The sequence below is a fragment of the Coturnix japonica genome, chromosome 21 (assembly GCF_001577835.2).
Source record: "Coturnix japonica isolate 7356 chromosome 21, Coturnix japonica 2.1, whole genome shotgun sequence".
NCBI classification, from domain to species: domain Eukaryota; kingdom Metazoa; phylum Chordata; class Aves; order Galliformes; family Phasianidae; genus Coturnix; species Coturnix japonica.
Window position 1 is genome coordinate 459227 of NC_029536.1, and position 16440 is coordinate 475666.

The 16440-nt window shown below is 64.8% G+C and overlaps 2 protein-coding genes across 7 annotated transcripts; both read left to right on the forward strand.

Moving 5' to 3' along the window:
* Positions 1-9: 9 nt before the first annotated feature.
* NOL9 (nucleolar protein 9) lies at positions 10-3815 on the forward strand. Its single transcript, XM_015882550.2, has 11 exons — positions 10-243; positions 329-545; positions 638-979; positions 1137-1233; positions 1326-1423; positions 1610-1771; positions 1950-2238; positions 2443-2554; positions 2848-3025; positions 3245-3378; positions 3563-3815. Exons 1-11 carry the CDS (start codon positions 46-48, stop codon positions 3689-3691), a joined length of 1956 nt encoding a protein of 651 aa, XP_015738036.1. The 5' UTR covers positions 10-45; the 3' UTR covers positions 3692-3815.
* Positions 3816-4118: 303 nt separating this feature from the next.
* On the forward strand, positions 4119-16408 carry PLEKHG5 (pleckstrin homology and RhoGEF domain containing G5). 6 transcript variants are annotated; one of them, XM_015882523.2, is made up of 22 exons: positions 4119-4221; positions 7253-7329; positions 9653-9782; positions 9874-9976; positions 10073-10133; positions 10233-10324; positions 10399-10535; positions 10610-10758; positions 12195-12380; positions 12536-12709; positions 12781-12876; positions 12964-13014; positions 13145-13294; positions 13371-13481; positions 13546-13695; positions 13766-13903; positions 13976-14095; positions 14171-14303; positions 14378-14493; positions 14563-14723; positions 14796-15581; positions 15662-16408. In XM_015882523.2, exons 1-22 carry the CDS (start codon positions 4161-4163, stop codon positions 15669-15671), a joined length of 3192 nt encoding a protein of 1063 aa, XP_015738009.1. In that variant the 5' UTR covers positions 4119-4160; the 3' UTR covers positions 15672-16408. The 6 variants fall into 6 exon arrangements, with proteins under 6 accessions (XP_015738009.1, XP_015738006.1, XP_015738007.1 ...); XM_015882520.2 differs by lacking the exon at positions 4119-4221 and adding an exon at positions 5386-5854; XM_015882521.2 differs by lacking the exon at positions 4119-4221 and adding an exon at positions 5387-5854 and having other exon boundaries at positions 12539-12709.
* Positions 16409-16440: the final 32 nt, after the last annotated feature.

Sequence of the window (16440 nt, forward strand, 5' to 3'; positions counted from 1 at the left end):
GGTACAGGCGGCCATGTCCGTACGGTACATCCGGTAGAAGCGGCCATGCCCGCACGTCGCGTCCGTCCCCGCCGGTCTCAGTCCCGCGGCTCCGTCGTGGATCCCCGCGATGAAGCCCCGTGGCCGGATCTGGCCGCTCCGCCGTCGCTGTCTCGGTCCGTCACGGATCCGCCGGTCGGGGCGGGGCTGGCGGCCGTGGAGGTGCGGGAAGGCGCGGCGGTGCTGCTGCTGGCCCCGCAGCAGGTGCGTTCATCGATCGTTGCTCGTTGCTCCGTCCCGCTCTCAGCTCCGCCCCGTCTGACTCGTTGCCCCGGTTCCGTTCCCGCAGGTGCTGACGTTCACCGGGAGGTGCCGGTTGCGCTGTTTGCTGGGCGCCGTGCGGGTGCTGGGCTTCACGGTGGAGCCGCACCAGCCGCCGTTACCGGTGCTGTCCCCGCCGACGCACTGCGCGCTGTCCCTGGAGGCGCTGCCCGCCGCTCACACCGACGCCCGGCAGCTCCGCTCCGCCGCCCGCAGCGCGTTGCGCGCTCACCGCGTCCGCCGCCGTGAGTTGGACTCGGGGGCTCCGGGGGGGTCGCGGTTCCGCCGCCATTTCGCGGCCCCGCCGCCATTTCGCGTTGTCCGGTTCGTCCCGTAGCGGCCCGGCAGCGGGTGATGGCGCGGTTCCGGCCGGGCTGCGCCGTGCTGCTGCTGGAGCATCTGGACACGGCGCTCACGCGGTTCCTGCTCAGTTTTCCGCCGCTCTGCCGCCTCTTCCAGCCGCCGTTCCGACGCGTCCCGCCGGGCGCTGCCGCCGCTCACGGCCCGCGACGCCCCGACGGCGGCACCGCGCACAGCGACACCGAGACCGACCCCGACGTGGCGGCCGAGCTGGCGCTGCTGGCGGCCGTGGGAATCGTGCCCTGCGGCCCCGAGCGCGGCCTGATGCTGTCGGACAGTGCAACGGGAGCCCTGAGCCAGCTGCTGCGGGGCTGCTGCGGTGAGTGCTCAGTGCATGGCACGGTGCTGCCCTGCTGCGCTCAGTGCATGGCACGGTGCTGCCCTGCTGCGCTCGGTGCATGGCACGGTGCTGCCCTGCTGCGCTCAGTGCATGGCATGGTGCTGCCCTGCAGAGTAACCCTTGTGTCTCCTGCTAGTGGAGGATGAAGGCGTCCCCGTCATCATGGTGTGTGGCCCCAAGAGCATCGGCAAGTCCACGTTCAACAGATACCTCATCAACCTGCTGCTCAACCAGTGAGTGCTGCCCTGCTCTGTGCTGTGTGAGCTGTGCCTCCCCTCACTCACAGCAGTGCTGCTCATCTCTATGGATGCTCCTGTCACTGCAGCCTCCCCTCTGTGGAGTACATGGAATGCGACATAGGCCAGACCGAGTTCACACCACCCGGATGCGTGTCTCTAAGTACCGTAACGGAGCCGTTTCTCGGTATGTTTTGCTGCTCCCACAAGGAGCTTTTTGGGGATGGGCTGTTTGTACTTAAGGGGAAGCTGCCACACGTTGCAAAAGTGCACATGGAGAATAAAAGGCCGTAGGAATTGTCTTGCTCTTTCCTCCCTGTGTGTCAGCAGATGGAGGGTACACAGCAGTGCAGAGATGTGCTTTCATTCCCAGGTCCGCCATTCACACACCAGCGGACGCCGCGTAAGATGGTGTATTATGGGCAGAGCAGCTGTGAGCAGGACACAGAGAGATACATCGATGTGGTCAAGTACGTGTTCAGCTCCTACAGGAAGGAAGTGCCTTTAGTCATCAACACTATGGGCTGGGTGAAAGGTAAACAAACACGATGGGTCCATTCTGGAGGGGTGGTGGCAGAGGGAGCGTAACAACCTGACAGTGCATCACCTCACTGCACAGCAGGGAGCATGAGATCAGAGCTGCTGTTGGTCTGTAACAGCGTTGAGGTTTCTTTATGTGGTGGCTGTAACCGTGTGTTCTCTGCTCCCTGCAGGTGAGGGGCTGCTGCTCCTGACCGATATGATCCGGCTGCTGTCGCCCACTCACGTGGTTCAGATGGATGTGTATGACTGGAAGGCCATGGCTCCGCTCACCCCCGAGAGCGTCCGTGTGGCTCCTGGGCTGTACACCAAGGGCCAGCAGCAGGGCAAGGGCAAGAGGATGGACCTGAGTGCGGCAGAGAGCTGGAAGTGCTCGGAAGGGGAGGAAGATGCATCAGCTCCTGACTATAAACTGCTCTACGTGCACCCTGAGTTCCCTGGAGCTGGGGCTGCGGGTGAAGCGTAAGTGGAAAATCGGCACTGAGTGGTTCTTAATTGGCGCAATGAAGTCACTGAGTCTTGGTGGTAAATGCATAATGGAGAACCCTTGTGTTAGGTGGCCCTTGTGGGGAACAGAGCGGGGGTTGTTCCTTCCTCCCTGGTTACATAGACTAATACACTGAGTGCAGCTTCCACGTCTTGATTTGCTGCGTTTCTTTCCTCCAGGCGAGTGCACAGCAGCATCTTACGTGACATGTCCATCCTGGGTTACCTGGGGCAGCTGCAGCCCCCAGATGTGCCGTCTGTCCTTCCACTGCACAGCATCGTGCCCTACCAGGTATGGGGCAACTGCAGGGGCTGCAGGGAATTGAGAGTCGCACTGTGAATGTTTTTGGAAGGTGGTGAGAAATGCTTTGTAATGCAAGGCAATGGGCTGAGCGGGGCTGGTAATTAAAAGGCAAATTTGCTGCAGTGTCATTGTAGCAGCTGTTCTGTGCGTTGAGTTGTGTTTGCTGTGCTATTTGTAGATGTGGTCGGTGGCTTTTCTAGTTGGGTTCAAGTTCAGGTTAAATATGCAAAGCTGCTGTTGACACAGCTGTGTTTCTTTTCGTTCCTTTCCTTCCCCCTCAGGTACCTTTTAATGCTGTTGCACTCAGGGTTATTCACACTGATGTCGCTCCTTCCAACATCATGTACGCAGTGAACGCCAGCTGGGTCGGGCTCTGCAGGATCCCAGATGAAATCAGATGCCAAAGTGCCGGCCCGGTGCTGCTGACACAGACACCCATCTGTGATTGTCTGGGCTTCGGTGAGTGAGGCCGGGAGACCTTCAGCCCTTAGTGCTGTCACGTTGTATTTTGAGCTGCACTGCAGAATGGTGGGATTATCTCCTATTTCCAAAAAGAACTGGGAAAATAGGACTAGATCCATGTTTCCCAAAGCAAATCCTGAGTGTTGTACAGAATTCATGGGCCAGGTTTGGCTGGTGGAGTTGGGAGGGAACAGAACGTTGTGTGTTGTGTTACAGGGATTGTCCGAGGGGTCGACATGGAGAAGCATCTCTATCACATCCTGACCCCGGTGCCTCCCCAGAGCCTGAGGGTGGTGAACTGCCTCCTGCTGGGAAACATCGCCGTCCCAAACTGCATCTTTGTGAGCCAGGTAGGAGCTGGTGGAAGGTGGGAAACGTTGTCATGGGGCTCATCTTGCAGGCAGGATTTTGCTTTCTTTGGGGCTCACATCTGGATGTTGGCAGATAACCCTTATCACCCTCTGCCCCCCAAGTAAGTCCAGTCATCACATCTGTAACATTGAAGTGTTCTGGCTTTTGGTTTGGTTTTTCCAGGAAGGAATCGAGGGAGAGATCCCCTACGTCACATCTGAGTACAACTACAGCATCCTGGGCTCTGGGAAGCTGAGAAAGAGGAAGTGTTTTAAGCAGAGGGAATCCACGTTGCAGTGTGATGACACCTGAAGCCTTTGGGACTTTGGGCCAAACCTGTAGATACCAAACGATCATTTTTAACAGTGTTTTATATTTTCAGTATGTATTTTGGTGTTTTGTAGTAAATAAGTTGAAAACGTTGGTTTGATCTGAATTCCTTCTATCAAGCCCTGTGTTATGGGTAGAGCCGTGGAAGGGGGGAGGAATGTGTTACCTGTGTGTCCTGCGTGGGGCAACGCTGTGAACAACGAACAGATGGAAACCAACGCACCGACGGCAGCGGGAGGTTCTGACGGAGCTGCACGTGGTGAAGAGTTAAAGCCTGAACTTAATCCGGCCCTAATGCTGCACATATGGTTGGCTCCGGCGGCGGGGAGGCGAAAATGAATCCGGGCCCATCTGTGCTTTGGGCGGGGGGGCACCGGGAAAGGTGAGACGGGGCCGGGCGGGGCGGAGCCTGGCGGGGCGGAGCGGAGCGGTACCGGCACCGCACGGAGCGATGAGAACCGCGGCCGAGCGGGGTCCGTCCCGCAGCCGCTTCATCCTTCGGCCGGGGACGCGTGAGTGCGCGGGGGGGGCGGGGACGTTCCGGGTGTGCGGAGGGAGGGGCGGCTGCGGGACAACCCACGGAACGGCCCGGCCTCCGCCCCCAGCCCCCCCCGGGCCCTGCCCTGCGCTTCGCCGAGCTCCCCCCGGTTCGGGCAGGCGCTGCCCCTCCTTCCTCCCCCTCCCCAGCCCTCGGATGGTGGCGGTGGAGCTGTGCCCGCCCGTGGGGCCGTGGCCGCCGTCTGTTGCCGCATCACAAAAGCTCCGGGGCGGATTTTCCTTCGGCCGCTCCTGGCAGAGGGACCCGGAGGCGGCGGAGCGTGTAGTGACGGCCGCGGGCGGTGCCGGTGCCGATGGAGCCGGGCAGGAGTTGCCTTGGCCCGGTCATTCGGTGCAGACCGACCCGGTTTAGGGAGCTCTGCCCGGTGGTGGGAAGGAGAAAACTGAAACTCTCCGTCTCCACGCACGTGTCCTGCGTCACCGCCTGCAGCGCTGGGGGGAGCAGCAAGGGAACAATGGGGCCGGAGCTCGGGACGGGCGGGCGGAGCCGGTTCGGTGCCGATGAGCTCCGCCGCTGTCGGGCTCAGCACCGCAAACAGCCGATCCCGGCCGAGTGCGTCCCGGCTGCTGCCAGCAGGGACGGCTGGTGTCACTGATGGGGGTTTGGCTGCTCGTGGTGGCCAAACTGGTGCGTGGAAAACGCGGCTTCACGACGCCGTGGTTGAGTCTGGGGCAGGAGGCCCGGAGCGGAGCTGGGTGCGGGGCTGCTCAGCTCGGGGGGCTCGGCCCCGGCCCGGCTCCTCCCCGTCACCTGCTGCCCCTCGCGGTGCGGCCGGGACACGCGGCTGCCCAGCTCAGCGCTGCCGACCCCGGAGCTGCTGCGCGGGGCGTGGGGCGGGACGGCAGCGCTATGAGCGCAGATGTGGGGAGAACATTCCACTGCGTGAGCCGGGAGAGCAGCTGCTGCGGGGCCGAACCACCATCTCCGTGTGCGAATGGCAGCCGGGTGCTGAGCTCAGGGTGGGGGTCAGTGTTGATGCCGTGCTGCTCCGCGCCCCCCCCCATTGCTGTGCTCGGGGCCGTGCCCGTCCGACCCGCAGCGCTCAGCCCCCAGGTCCCGCAGCATCCCCCCCCCCCAGCGCTGTGCCGCCGGAGCTGCCGAACAGCCGCGCTCTTCATGCCGATGCTTTGGATCACAAGCCCGTCTTGTCTCCGCCGCCGAAATGTCTTTCATAGACGGCGGAAAGTGAAATTTGTGCAATGTCTGTAGGAGGCTGAAGAAAGGCCCTTTGTGCGCCCTGTGCGCGGGGCATTGGGCAGCCTCCAGCAGCGCCCTCCGCCACCCCAGCGCTCCCGGCTGCGGGATGAATGCTGCGCTTGTCCGGACGGCGGGACCCGCTCTTAAAGCCGGAGCCGGGCCCCCCCCGGCCAGTCCCACCGGTGCGGGCACGGCTCGGCCGCGCAGCCCCCCGGGTGCCCCATGGTGACGGCAGGTGCCGCGCTGCGGCCGCACCATGTTCCTGTACTGGAAGAAGCGGGGAGCGTACGAGCTGGGGGCTGTGCCCCCTGTGCTGGCAGGGATGGAGTGCGGGGCGGTGGAGCGATTCTCGTGGAGCTCCAGCCTGGACATCAGCGAGCAGCGGGCGGGTACGTGATGGGGACACGGCACGAACCGGCACGGAGACGGACGGACGGTGTGTGCGGGGCCGGGGCGGGGCTGGGAGCACCTGGAGAACTGCCGGCCCCTGCACCGCAACCAGCACGGGGGGTGTGAGGTCCCTGTGTCTGTGTGTGTGTGTTTGTGTGTGTGTGTGTGTGTGTGTGTGTGAGCTCCCGCTGCCGGTGGTGGTTCGTGCAGAGCGGCCCGGTGCGGGGCAGGGGCCGCTGTCACCGTCCTCGTGGTTTTGGTGAGTTGGGAAAACTTCCCCTCGCCGGCCTGAAAGAATTTCGGGTTTGTTTCTGTTATTATTCATAATAGGTCAAGTGAAATGATGGCGGCGGAGGGGCCGAGCAGCCTGGCGGGCGCTGCGGGGCGGCGGTGGGGACAGAGCGTCCATTGTGTTGCCGCGGTGCGGGGCGGCGGGGCCCCACGGCAGCCGCGCTCCCGGTTCTCTCCCACGGGCGCTGCACCCAGCGGTGCCCACGGGGTCCCCACGGAGCTGCCCTGGGCCGGTGTGAGCACAGCCCCTGCTCTGCCACACAGGAGAGCTCTGCTCCTCAGCCCCGGTGCCCGCTGCTGTGCCACGAGCCGCCCGGAGCCTGTTATTTTTAAACTATTAGGCACGACACATAACAAAAGCTTTCAAAATAGGATTTGTCCTCAAGGCCGATTTAACTGTTAGAGCTTAAAGCGGACCGTAAGCCCCTTTGGGGGCTGGCGAGCAGCAGATTTAGCACTCCTGGCACTGCCCTCAGCCCTTGCCTGTTATGGCAGCGGGTGCAGGACGATGCCCCCGAGCCCTGCTCTGTGCTGCCGCCATCCCAGCACTGCTATCCATCGGGAAATAAATCTCCATATTAGGGCAGGTTTGGGGCTTTGGGCCCATTCCTGTGTTTTCAGCACTGGGAGTTTGGGGAGCTCATGGTGCGTCATCACTGGCCACACTGGGCTGCCATCCCCATCCCAGGGGCAGCTCCTGGCCCCTCTCCCACTCGTGGGCACTCCTGGCCTTGCTCAGCCCCATGTCTGGGGCAGCTGTGGGACCCTTCTGTGGGCAGCACGCACCCAGAATAGACCCAGCACTTTGGGGCAGGGAGCAGCTGGTCCCAGTGCTGCGGGTGCACAAACTGCTCTTCTCTGCTGGAGAAGCTGGAGCCGCAGCGCTGGGTTCTGGGCACGGGGACGTGGGGTTTGGGGTAGCACCAGGAGATGCTGCTGCTCTCTGGGGCAGGAGGTTGGCAGCCCCCACTCTCAGCTTAATGCCCAAAAGCCGGGCGCTCACTGCTGGGGACCTGCCCTCCTGCAGGAGCCGTGGGGCAGGGGTGGGCGCGGGGTTGCAGGGCCCCACGAGTGCACCCAGCACTAACCCTGTCTCTCTCCTGCAGACGAGCAGTGCCCAGCAGAGGAGCAGGGGCTGCGCTGCCAGAACCCCGACTGCGCTGACAAGAGGAGAGCAGCCAAGGTATGTCACAGGGTGCTGCAGCGCGGCGCTCAGCTGGGGCTGTGCGGGCAGGAAGGCAGCAGGGACACGGTGCTGCTGCAGATCCGGGCAGGTGGAGGCTCCCACGGGCTCGCCCCGGCTCCCGGTGCCTCTGGTGCCAGCAGAACCGGTCGGTGCAGTTGACTGGCAGGCGGCCACGGGGCAGAAAGGCCTGGGCCGGTAGGATGTGGCTACGCAGCGGGGAAGGGCTGCAGCCACTTCCCTGCATGGTGGGAGCTGTGCATGGCACGCATCCCTCGGCAGCATCGTGGTCCCGCTGTGTGTGTGTGCCCGCAGGATGGTGCGTGGCTGGGATTTAACTGCGTGGCGGCAGCTTCCATGTTTCCCCACCTGCTGTAATTCAGGCTAATCTCATTGAGCCCGTCTGTCCTGTTCCCGGCGGAGCACAGCTTGGCAAGCCGGCACAGGCAGCGCGGCCGTGCCTGGGAGGGGGGGAGCCTCTGCTGCAGCTCGTTGCTGCGCATTGGGGCTGGGCAGCAGAGCTGCACCGGGCCCCTCCAGGAACAGCTGCGTTCATGTCCGCATCCATTGCGCCGTGTGGAGGGATGGCAGCGCCGTGACCAGGCTGGGAAGCGCCGGGCTCTGGAATTAAGCAGAGCCTGTGGCTGGAAGCGCCCCGTGCCACCTCTCCTAATCTTGTTGATCGCTAATGTAAAGCCGGAGTGGATTTAGGGCCCCTTATCTTTGGCTGCTCGACCTGCTGGCTCGCTCCGGGCTGTCCTTGCTGCCGGTGCCGTGCTGCTGCTCTGCTCCTGGTGAGTGCCGAGTGCTCAGTGTGTTGAGGCCGTGCTGGTGGGGAGGGCGTGCAGTGCTCAATGTGCAGTGCTCAATATGCTGTGCTCAATATGGAGTGCTCAATATGCAGTGCTCAATGTGCTGTGCTCAATGTGCAGCGCTCAATGTGCAGTGCTCAATCATGCAGTGCTCAGCCGTGCAGTGCGGTGCCCCTGGCCTGGGCAGTGCAGGAGCATTGCTCCAGCAACGAGAGTGCTGGCTGTTGGGCCCTGCAGGCCTGGCAGCGCTGCTATGGGCTTTTATGGTGAGCGGATGAGCTGTTTTCTGCAGTGAGGCACACGCTGCCTTTCAGGAGCACCGGGGAGGACATACCGCAGCGGTGACCTTTCGGGCAGTGCGGGTTTCGGGAGGGCTCTGCTCTCCAGCTCCTTCCAGAGCCGGGCTGTGCCCGCACCATCCCGCACCTCGGACCCCGCAGCGCAGGGAGCGGGGCAGGAACCTGCCCGGGGGGGGCGGCGAAGTGCGGGCGGAGCGGGATCCGGCCCGGGGGCGGCGGTGCGGGCGGGCAGGTGAGCGGCGTGTCCGCGGGCGGGTCGTGTTTGCGCGGGTGGAGCCGCTGGGCAAACACGGCGCGGGACACACGTGGCACCGGGACGCGGCCTCGCGACATCCCCGGCGCCGGGCGGGGCCGTGCGGGACGGCAGGTCGGTGTGCGGGGCGGTGCGGGGCTCCCGGAGCTGCCGTGGGCTCTGCCCGCGGATCTCGGCGTCCCGCGGCGGGGCGGGCGGTGGGGGCGGGTGGCCCCGTCGGGGGGCGCGGGCGGCGGCCGCGTCAGCGCTGAGCTCAGCAGCGCCGGGAGGAAGGAGGGCAGGAAGCGGGGGCGGCCGGGGCTGCGCGGAGCTTCCTCTGCCGCGCTCCGGGATGCCGCTCCGCTGCCCTCCCACCTGCCACCTGCCACTCGTGGGGCGCTGCCACGTGGGGACGGACCCCCGGGGTGGGCTGAGCGCCCCCGGCAGCGCCCCGACCCCCGGCGCAGCCCCCAGCGAGGGGTCACGGGCCGAGCGCCCACTGGGGTTAAAAATAAATGCCTGTGAATGACCGGCCGAGGCTGAGGCTGGGCGCACAATCGGAGGAAATGCATCGGCTTGCGAGCATTGTTTTGCTGCAGACACTCGCTTCCTCCGTCCTGCCGTGGGGACACTGATCTCACAAACACAAAAGGCTCCGTTGCGGCCCCGCAGCCCCCCTGGGAGCGCAGCAGGTCCCGGTGCACCCTCAGCCCAGCACTGGGACATTGGGAACGGGTGGGTGGGGGCCAGGTGCCCCCAGTGCCTCCAGTGCCCTCTCCCTCCACGCCCAGCTGTGTGCGGCCTTTCTGCTGCAGTCCCTGTGCTCCGAGGGTCTCTGTGCAGTGCAGAGGTGATGGGGAGGGGGCTCAGTGCCCGACAGCACCGCAGCACTGTGGCTGTGTCCCCATCCCCTGCACAGCCCATGGGGGGTCGGGGGATCCTGCTGCTGCCCAGCCCCAGCCCACAGCTGCACCCCACAGGTATGTCACCACGCAGAGTGCCAGCAGCTGAACTGCAGCAGCCCACTTAGCCTGTGTGAGGCCTGTGACGGGCGCCTGCACGGCACCATGCACTTTGATGGGCACATCCGCTTCGATCTGCCCCCACCAGGTAAGCTGGGCTGGCTGTGACCTGGGCCAAGTGATGGGACACAGCGGGTCCAGCTTGTTCAGCACAGCACAGCCCCAATGCTCATTGACAGGCTCCATCCTGGCCCGCAATGTGTCCACACGCTCGTGCCCGCCACGCACCAGCCCTGCCTCCGACATGGAGGATGATGACGAGGGATCAGCAGATGGGAGAGGGTGAGTGAATGTCCCAGCCCTGTCTGCAGTGCATGGGACAGAGCGGGTGCCATCAAACCCTGCAGAACACCTGGCTCTTTCTGCTCCTGCCCGCAGAGACAGGAGAAGCTCAGCACTGAAGCTGCCCAAGAAGAAGGCTCGGCGCAGGCACACGGATGTAAGACACCATCCCCTCCCCAGGGCTCTGCTGTGGGGTTGTGCTGTGGCCACATCTGAGATGGGAGGGAGCCCTTGGTGAGCTGCGTGTCTCCTGCAGGACCCCAGCAAGGAGTGCTTCACCCTCAAATTCGACCTGAATGTTGACATCGAGGCGGAGATCGTGCCGGCCATGAAGAAGAAGTCCCTGGGGTGAGTGTGCCTGTGCCAGGCATGGCCCCAGTGGGCACAGAGACCCACAGGACCCATAGGGATGGTATCCACAGGGATGTGCTGCTGCCGGTCTTTGAGAGGAGGGCGATCGAGCAGAGCAAGGTGGACATCTACCTGGACCAGTCCAACACGCCGCTGTCCCTCCAGTTTGAGGCGTACCGCTTCGGGGGACACTACCTGCGGGTGAAAGGTGTGGAGGGGGGAAATATAAAGCCAGCCCTGCACCTCGGGGCTGGGGGCTCTGACAGCTCCGTGCTCCCACAGCCAAGCCCGGGAACGAGCTGAAGGTGGAGCAGGCAGCACGGGATGCACGCTCAGCCAGCCTGCCCATCCTGCGCCCCGCCGGCACCGCTGCACTCCTCGGGACAGGGCTGGAGCCAGGGCCAGGCCGCAGGGAGGGCACCGACATCCTGGTGAGTACACACAGAGCTCCATCAGCGCTCCATGCCTCATGTGCTCAGGGGGGTGGGGGCACAGCAGGGCAGCAGGGTGTCTCCTGGTTGGCCTCATGCCATGGGGGTGCCAGGGGTACAGCACTGCAGTGCGGGCAGTGCCCTGCCCCAGGTGTGGCAGCTCAGCTGGCAGCCCTGCAGCTGTGCCATGTATGGGCTGGTCCCTGAGCAAAGTAAAGCTCAATGGCTCTGAGCTGCCACGTGGACCCCAGGGCTCGCCCTGGCTGCACTCCTGGCCAGGATGTGGCCACCGTCCCTCCTCGCCTTGGCACCTGTCAGCTGCTGTGTGCAGCCTCAGTCCTGCCCCGTGGACCCTGGCCCCAGATAAGCCGTGGGGCCGGATCTGCTGCCACTCCCTGTGGGAGCAGATGCCACCTTCGTGGGGCCACGCAGCTCCTGCTCCCCAAGGTTTGGCTCTGGTGATCCCAGCGTGGGGACAGAAGCTCCTGGCCCCCTGTGCCAGAAGCCCTTGAGGGTGCCAGGCTGGCTGTGTGGCCGGGGCTGGTGGCCGCCCGCATCCGGCAGTACGATGCCTGGCAGCAGGACCAGCACTGCGCTGGTGGCACAGAAGGGATGGCAGTCACAGGACCACCTCCACTGCTGGGCCCCCGAGAGCAGGTGGGAGCGGAGCCAAAGCTGGGCAGCAGGGCCAGTGTGGGCTGGGGTACTTGGGGACACCGTGGCATGGTGAGCTATGGGCATGTGCTGGGGCAAAGTAGAGGGCACGCTAGGCATGTGTTGGCTGTCACAGCCTGGGGACAGTGTGTCTCGCTGTGCCACGCAATGGCCCTGCTGCACTTTGTGCTGAGTGAGGAGAGGGCAGCAGCCATGTCACAGTGTGGCCTTGGCGTGGGGTGGTAGAGGTGCATGAGCACGGCTGTGCCTGGGCAGGCGGGTGCTGTGTGGCCAGGACCCAGCTCTGCTGCGGGATGGTGGGCTTTGATCTCTGCCAGCGAATTGTTCGGGTCTGTTTAGCTTATCTGGCGAGGAGGGAAATTAGGTTTTCTGCGCTGGCCCCACCTCCTTTTGTTCAGAGGAGCTCGGCCACAGCCTGCCCTGCTCTGCGGTTCAAGTTCAGAGCACAGCTGGGCGGTGTGGGGCTCGGGGTGCTGCACCCCGTGGGATGCGCTGAGCCGCGGTGCCCCTCTGCCACGGGGGGTGGGCACAGGACGCTGCGCTTGGCCCCGGTACACAGGATGCAGGTACGCAGGTCAGTGCGGGTGCGGGCACTGTGAGCTCGTGTCCCATGGGGGCCTGGCTCCGTGCGCCCCGGAAAGGGACCGGCTATGGCACGTGGGGGACACATCAGGGGCAGAGCGCGGCTTTCGGGGGCTGTCCCTGCACTGTGAGGTGTGCAGGGCTGGTGCTGACCTGCGACACCGACTGTACCCACACAGGCTCCGGGCAGGCGGCGGAAGAACATGACGGAGTTCCTGGGGGACGCCAGCATCCCCAGCCCCGAGCCATCCCTGCACGGCAGCGGCTCCCTGCCCACTAATGGCACCGACACCTGGAAGAACCGTGCTGCCAGCCGCTTCAGCGGCTTCTTCAGCTCCGGCGCCAGCACCGGCCCCTTTGGGAGGGTATGTGGGCAGGGGGAGGGTGCGGGAGTCGTGGTGCTGTGCCGGGGTGGTGGTGGGGTGAGGTCCTGCATGGCTGTGCCCCAGATCCACCGGCAGGGCTAGTAGAGCCATGGCACTCTGCCACTGTCCCCAGCCTGTCTGCTCGTGCCTTCCAGCAGGAGGTGGACAAGATGGAGCAGCTGGAGAGCAAGCTGCACACCTACAGCAGCTTCGGGCTGCCCAAACTGCCACCGCAGCTCCGCTTCGACCAGGACTCCTGGGAGGAGGACGGGGATGACAGCAGCCTGGTGCTGGAGGACAGCTGGCAGCAAATCATTGAGGGCACGGAGGTAGGACGGGGGGTGATGGCGATGCTGGCTGCGCTCTTGGGACGGTGCAGCACTGACGCTTGGCCCCGCAGGCCCTGACGCGCCGGCAGTGCCACCAGCAGGAAGCCATCTGGGAGCTGCTGCACACTGAGGCCACCTACATCCGCAAGCTAAAGGTCATCACTGATGTGAGTGCCCATGGCACGTATTCCCCAGCTGTGGGTGTCTCCCATACTGTGACTTCTGCCCCACGAGCTCCTGTTCTGTCCCCACAGCTCTTCCTCTGCTGCCTGCTGAACCTTCAGGAGTCAGGGCTGCTGTGTGAGGTGAGTATGTGTATGTAGGGGCTGTGCTGTGGGGCCTGGGGGAGCAGCAGTGCGGTGCACAGCAGGGGCTCCCCCGCATGGTGGGCTCATGGGGATGTGACCCCCGGTGGCTCCCTGCCTCCCCCTGCAGGTGGATGCTGAGCGCCTGTTTGGCAACATTGGGGAGATCATCCAGCTGCACCGCAGCCTGTGGAGCAGCGTCATGGCCCCGGTGCTGGACAAGGCCCGTCGGACCAAGGTGCTGCTTGACCCCATGGACTTCCTCAAGGGCTTCAAGACGGTGAGTGACAACCCTGTGCTGCACCATGGGCTGTGCCAGGCTGCGCCCTGCGGTAACACCTCCACGCTGCCCACAGTTTGGAACGCTCTTCAAGCCCTATATCCAGTACTGCATGGAGGAGGAGGGCTGCATGGAGTACATGCGCACTCTGCTGCGCGACAGCGAGCTCTTCCGTGCCTACGTGACGGTAAGGGGGGAGCGGTGGGGCTGGGGCCGGGGCTGCGGCTGGAGCTGACGTCTGCATGCTGCAGTGGGCCGAGAAGCACAAGCAGTGCAGCCGCCTGAAGCTCAGCGACATGCTGGTGAAGCCCCACCAGCGCCTCACCAAGTACCCGCTGCTCCTCAAGTCCGTGCTGAAGAAGACGGACGATGCGCGCACCCGCGATGCCATCCTCACCATGGTAAGGGGTGCAGTGCAGGGATGTGGGCAGGTGGGCACCCCCAGCCCCTCACCCTGTGCCTGCGCTGCAGATCAGCTCTGTGGAGCACTTCATCAATCACGTCAACTCGCGGATGCGCCAGCGGCAGGAGCAGCAGCGCCTGGCCGCCATCCTCAGCCGCATCGACGCCTACGAGGTGGTGGAGGGCGGCACGGACGAGGTGGACAAGGTAGGCTGGGCAGGCACAGCTGCAGTGCTGTGCTACGTCCTGACCTGTGCTGACTCCCCCGGCTTCCCGCAGCTGCTGAAGGAGTTCCTGCGGCTGGACCTGACGGCCCCCATGCCTGGCACCTCCCCAGATGACACCCGGCAGCTCCTGCTTGAGGGCAGCCTGAAGATGCGGGAAGGTAAAGACAGCAAGGTGAGGATGAGGGGCATGGGGAGCTCGCCCCTCACGTACCGGCTGGCACCCACGGCCCTGCTCTTGTCCCTACAGATGGACGTCTACTGCTTCCTCTTCACTGACCTCTTCCTCATCACCAAGCCTGTCAAGAAGGCTGAGCGCACCAAGGTGGTCCGACAGCCTTTGCTGGTGGACAAGGTCATTTGCCGAGAGCTAAAGGACCCAGGTGAGTGGCACCGGGGGGTAGCGGCACCCCAGGGAGACACTGGGAGTCCCAGCCTCACGGCCTCTCATCTGCAGGCTCCTTCCTCCTCATCTACCTGAATGAGTTTGGCAGTGCCGTGGCTGCCTACACCTTCCAGGCCAGTGGGCAGTCGCTGTGCCGCAGCTGGGTCGAGGCGCTGCACAACGCACAGGTGAGGACGCGGTGTGGGGGGGACACGGGGGTCTCATGCCCACAGCCCCCTGACACCTGCCATCCCCAGAACCTGCTGCAGCGCCTGCGGCTGCAGGAGCAACAGCGCAGGCAGTGCCAGCGCCTGCAGGAGGAGGAGGAAGATGAGGAGGATGGTGAGAGCAGCACCTCGACCGCCAGCTCACCCACAGTGCTGCGCCGCAGCAGCACCAGCCTGGACTCCCAGCAGTGGTACGAGTGGGACAGGGGCACTGTGACCGCCGGCGCGGAGCAGCCCCCTCCTCACTTTCCCCTCTCCCGCAGCCCCTCGGATGGCTCCACTGAGACCATCTCAGTGGTAGTGGTGGACGGCGGCGATGAGCTCTCCTCCCCAGACTCGGATGTGGGGCCGTTCGGTTCACCATCAGACAGCACTTCTGTCAGCACTGGCACCTCCGCCAGCACTGCCACCGGCACCTCCGGCAGCACCCCGACCCACGAGCTGCCCTCGGGCAGCCTGTCCCTGCCCCACGGAGTCACCACGCAGCCCAGCAGCTGCTGCTCCACATCCATTGACAGCGCCTATGGCACGCTCTCACCTGCCTCTCCGCGGGACTTCCCCCGGCAGCAGGACGTGGGGGCTGAGGAGGGGCCAGAAGCCCTGGACCCACGGCCCCCCTCACCCCGGCTGCGCCGCCGGACACCCGTGCAGCTTCTGCCTTGCAAGGCCCGAGTGCTCAAGTCCAAGTCAGAGGCCAGTCTGCTGCAACTGCTGGCCGGGCCCCCAGCCCCACTCAGCCAGAGCCGGAGCCTCTCTGACCTATGCATGCCCTCCCCTGCTCCCCCCCTGCTCCAGCGGACTAGCCATACCCCGGGGCACCCAGCGCCCAGTGCTGGCAGCAGCAGCAGCGGTGACTCCGCTTCAGAGCTCTCAGAGTCAGAGGAGCCCATGGAGAGCCCTGTGCCCACCCTGGGCCAGCCCAGCCCCAGCCTGCAGCCCCCTGCCCACCGCACGCTCTCAGACTCATCAGCGCAGCACCGTAAGCTGACGCTGGCACAGCTCTACAGAATCCGGACCACACTGCTCCTCAACTCCACGCTGACAGCCTCGTATGTGCAGCCCATCCCCTCTACATGCCGTGTGCCAGGCCCCGTGCTGACCGAGCCTCTTTCTTTCTTGTGCCTTGCAGGGAGGTCTGAGAGCTGCCGGGGCAGTGAGGATGAGGATGGACGTGCGGCTGCTCCAAGAGCTCCTCTTGCTTCTAACCGTAGCGTAATGCCGGGGCTGGGCAGAGCGGGCGCCCACCAGCTTGTGCCAGGATGTCACACATGGGGACACCGAGCAGTTGCCTCTGGGAGGATGTGCTGCAGCAGGGCGGCACTGGGCTGCCCATTGCTACCCAGGGGTGTCCGTGTGGGGCTGGACGTGGCACACAGTGCGACTGTGGGGCTGCACCTGGGGGGGCCGTGGGCTCAGCGGCTCCATGCGGGGAGGAGGGATGGCGACGTGGCAGTGGGGAGCAGGGAAGGTGTGAGATGGCGGCGGGGAGGGCAGCACGGGGCTGCTGGCATGTGGGGCGGGAGGCGGGGGCAGCTGACATGAGGGGACAGGGCCGAGCCGGGGCTGGCAGCGGCCGCAGGGTCTGTCCAGGGTTCAGTTTGGTGAGCAGGGTGAGGAGCTGGGAGCTGCGGTGGCCGAGTGTAGGATGCCGTCCTGTGCTGGGCTGGTGGGGAGCTGCTGCCCACGGACACGGCCCGCACCAGAGCGGGGTATCGCTGCAGAGTGCCTGTTTATTGAGCTTCAGGCCGTCCCTGCAGCGGTGCTGCCTGCTGGCACTGGGAGGTGGTGGCTGTGCTGTGGGCATGTGCTGGCCACGTCACCCGTGCTGGCTGCGGTGCAGTCCGGCCAAGCAATAAACCTCGCTGTGTGCATGCTGCACCCGCCTCGCCTCTCCTTCGGGCAGCAGCC

Coding starts and splice junctions, on each gene's coding strand:
- NOL9 (XM_015882550.2), top strand. CDS start 46: ATGCCCGCACGTCGCGTCCGTCCCCGCCGGTCTCAGTCCCGCGGCTCC. Junction 980..1,136: donor GCTGCTGCGGGGCTGCTGCG/GTGAGTGCTCAG, acceptor GTCTCCTGCTAG/TGGAGGATGAAGGCGTCCCC. Junction 2,555..2,847: donor ACAGCATCGTGCCCTACCAG/GTATGGGGCAAC, acceptor CTTCCCCCTCAG/GTACCTTTTAATGCTGTTGC.
- PLEKHG5 (XM_015882520.2), top strand. CDS start 5,722: ATGTTCCTGTACTGGAAGAAGCGGGGAGCGTACGAGCTGGGGGCTGTG. Junction 7,330..9,652: donor ACAAGAGGAGAGCAGCCAAG/GTATGTCACAGG, acceptor TGCACCCCACAG/GTATGTCACCACGCAGAGTG. Junction 13,482..13,545: donor TCTTCCGTGCCTACGTGACG/GTAAGGGGGGAG, acceptor TGCATGCTGCAG/TGGGCCGAGAAGCACAAGCA.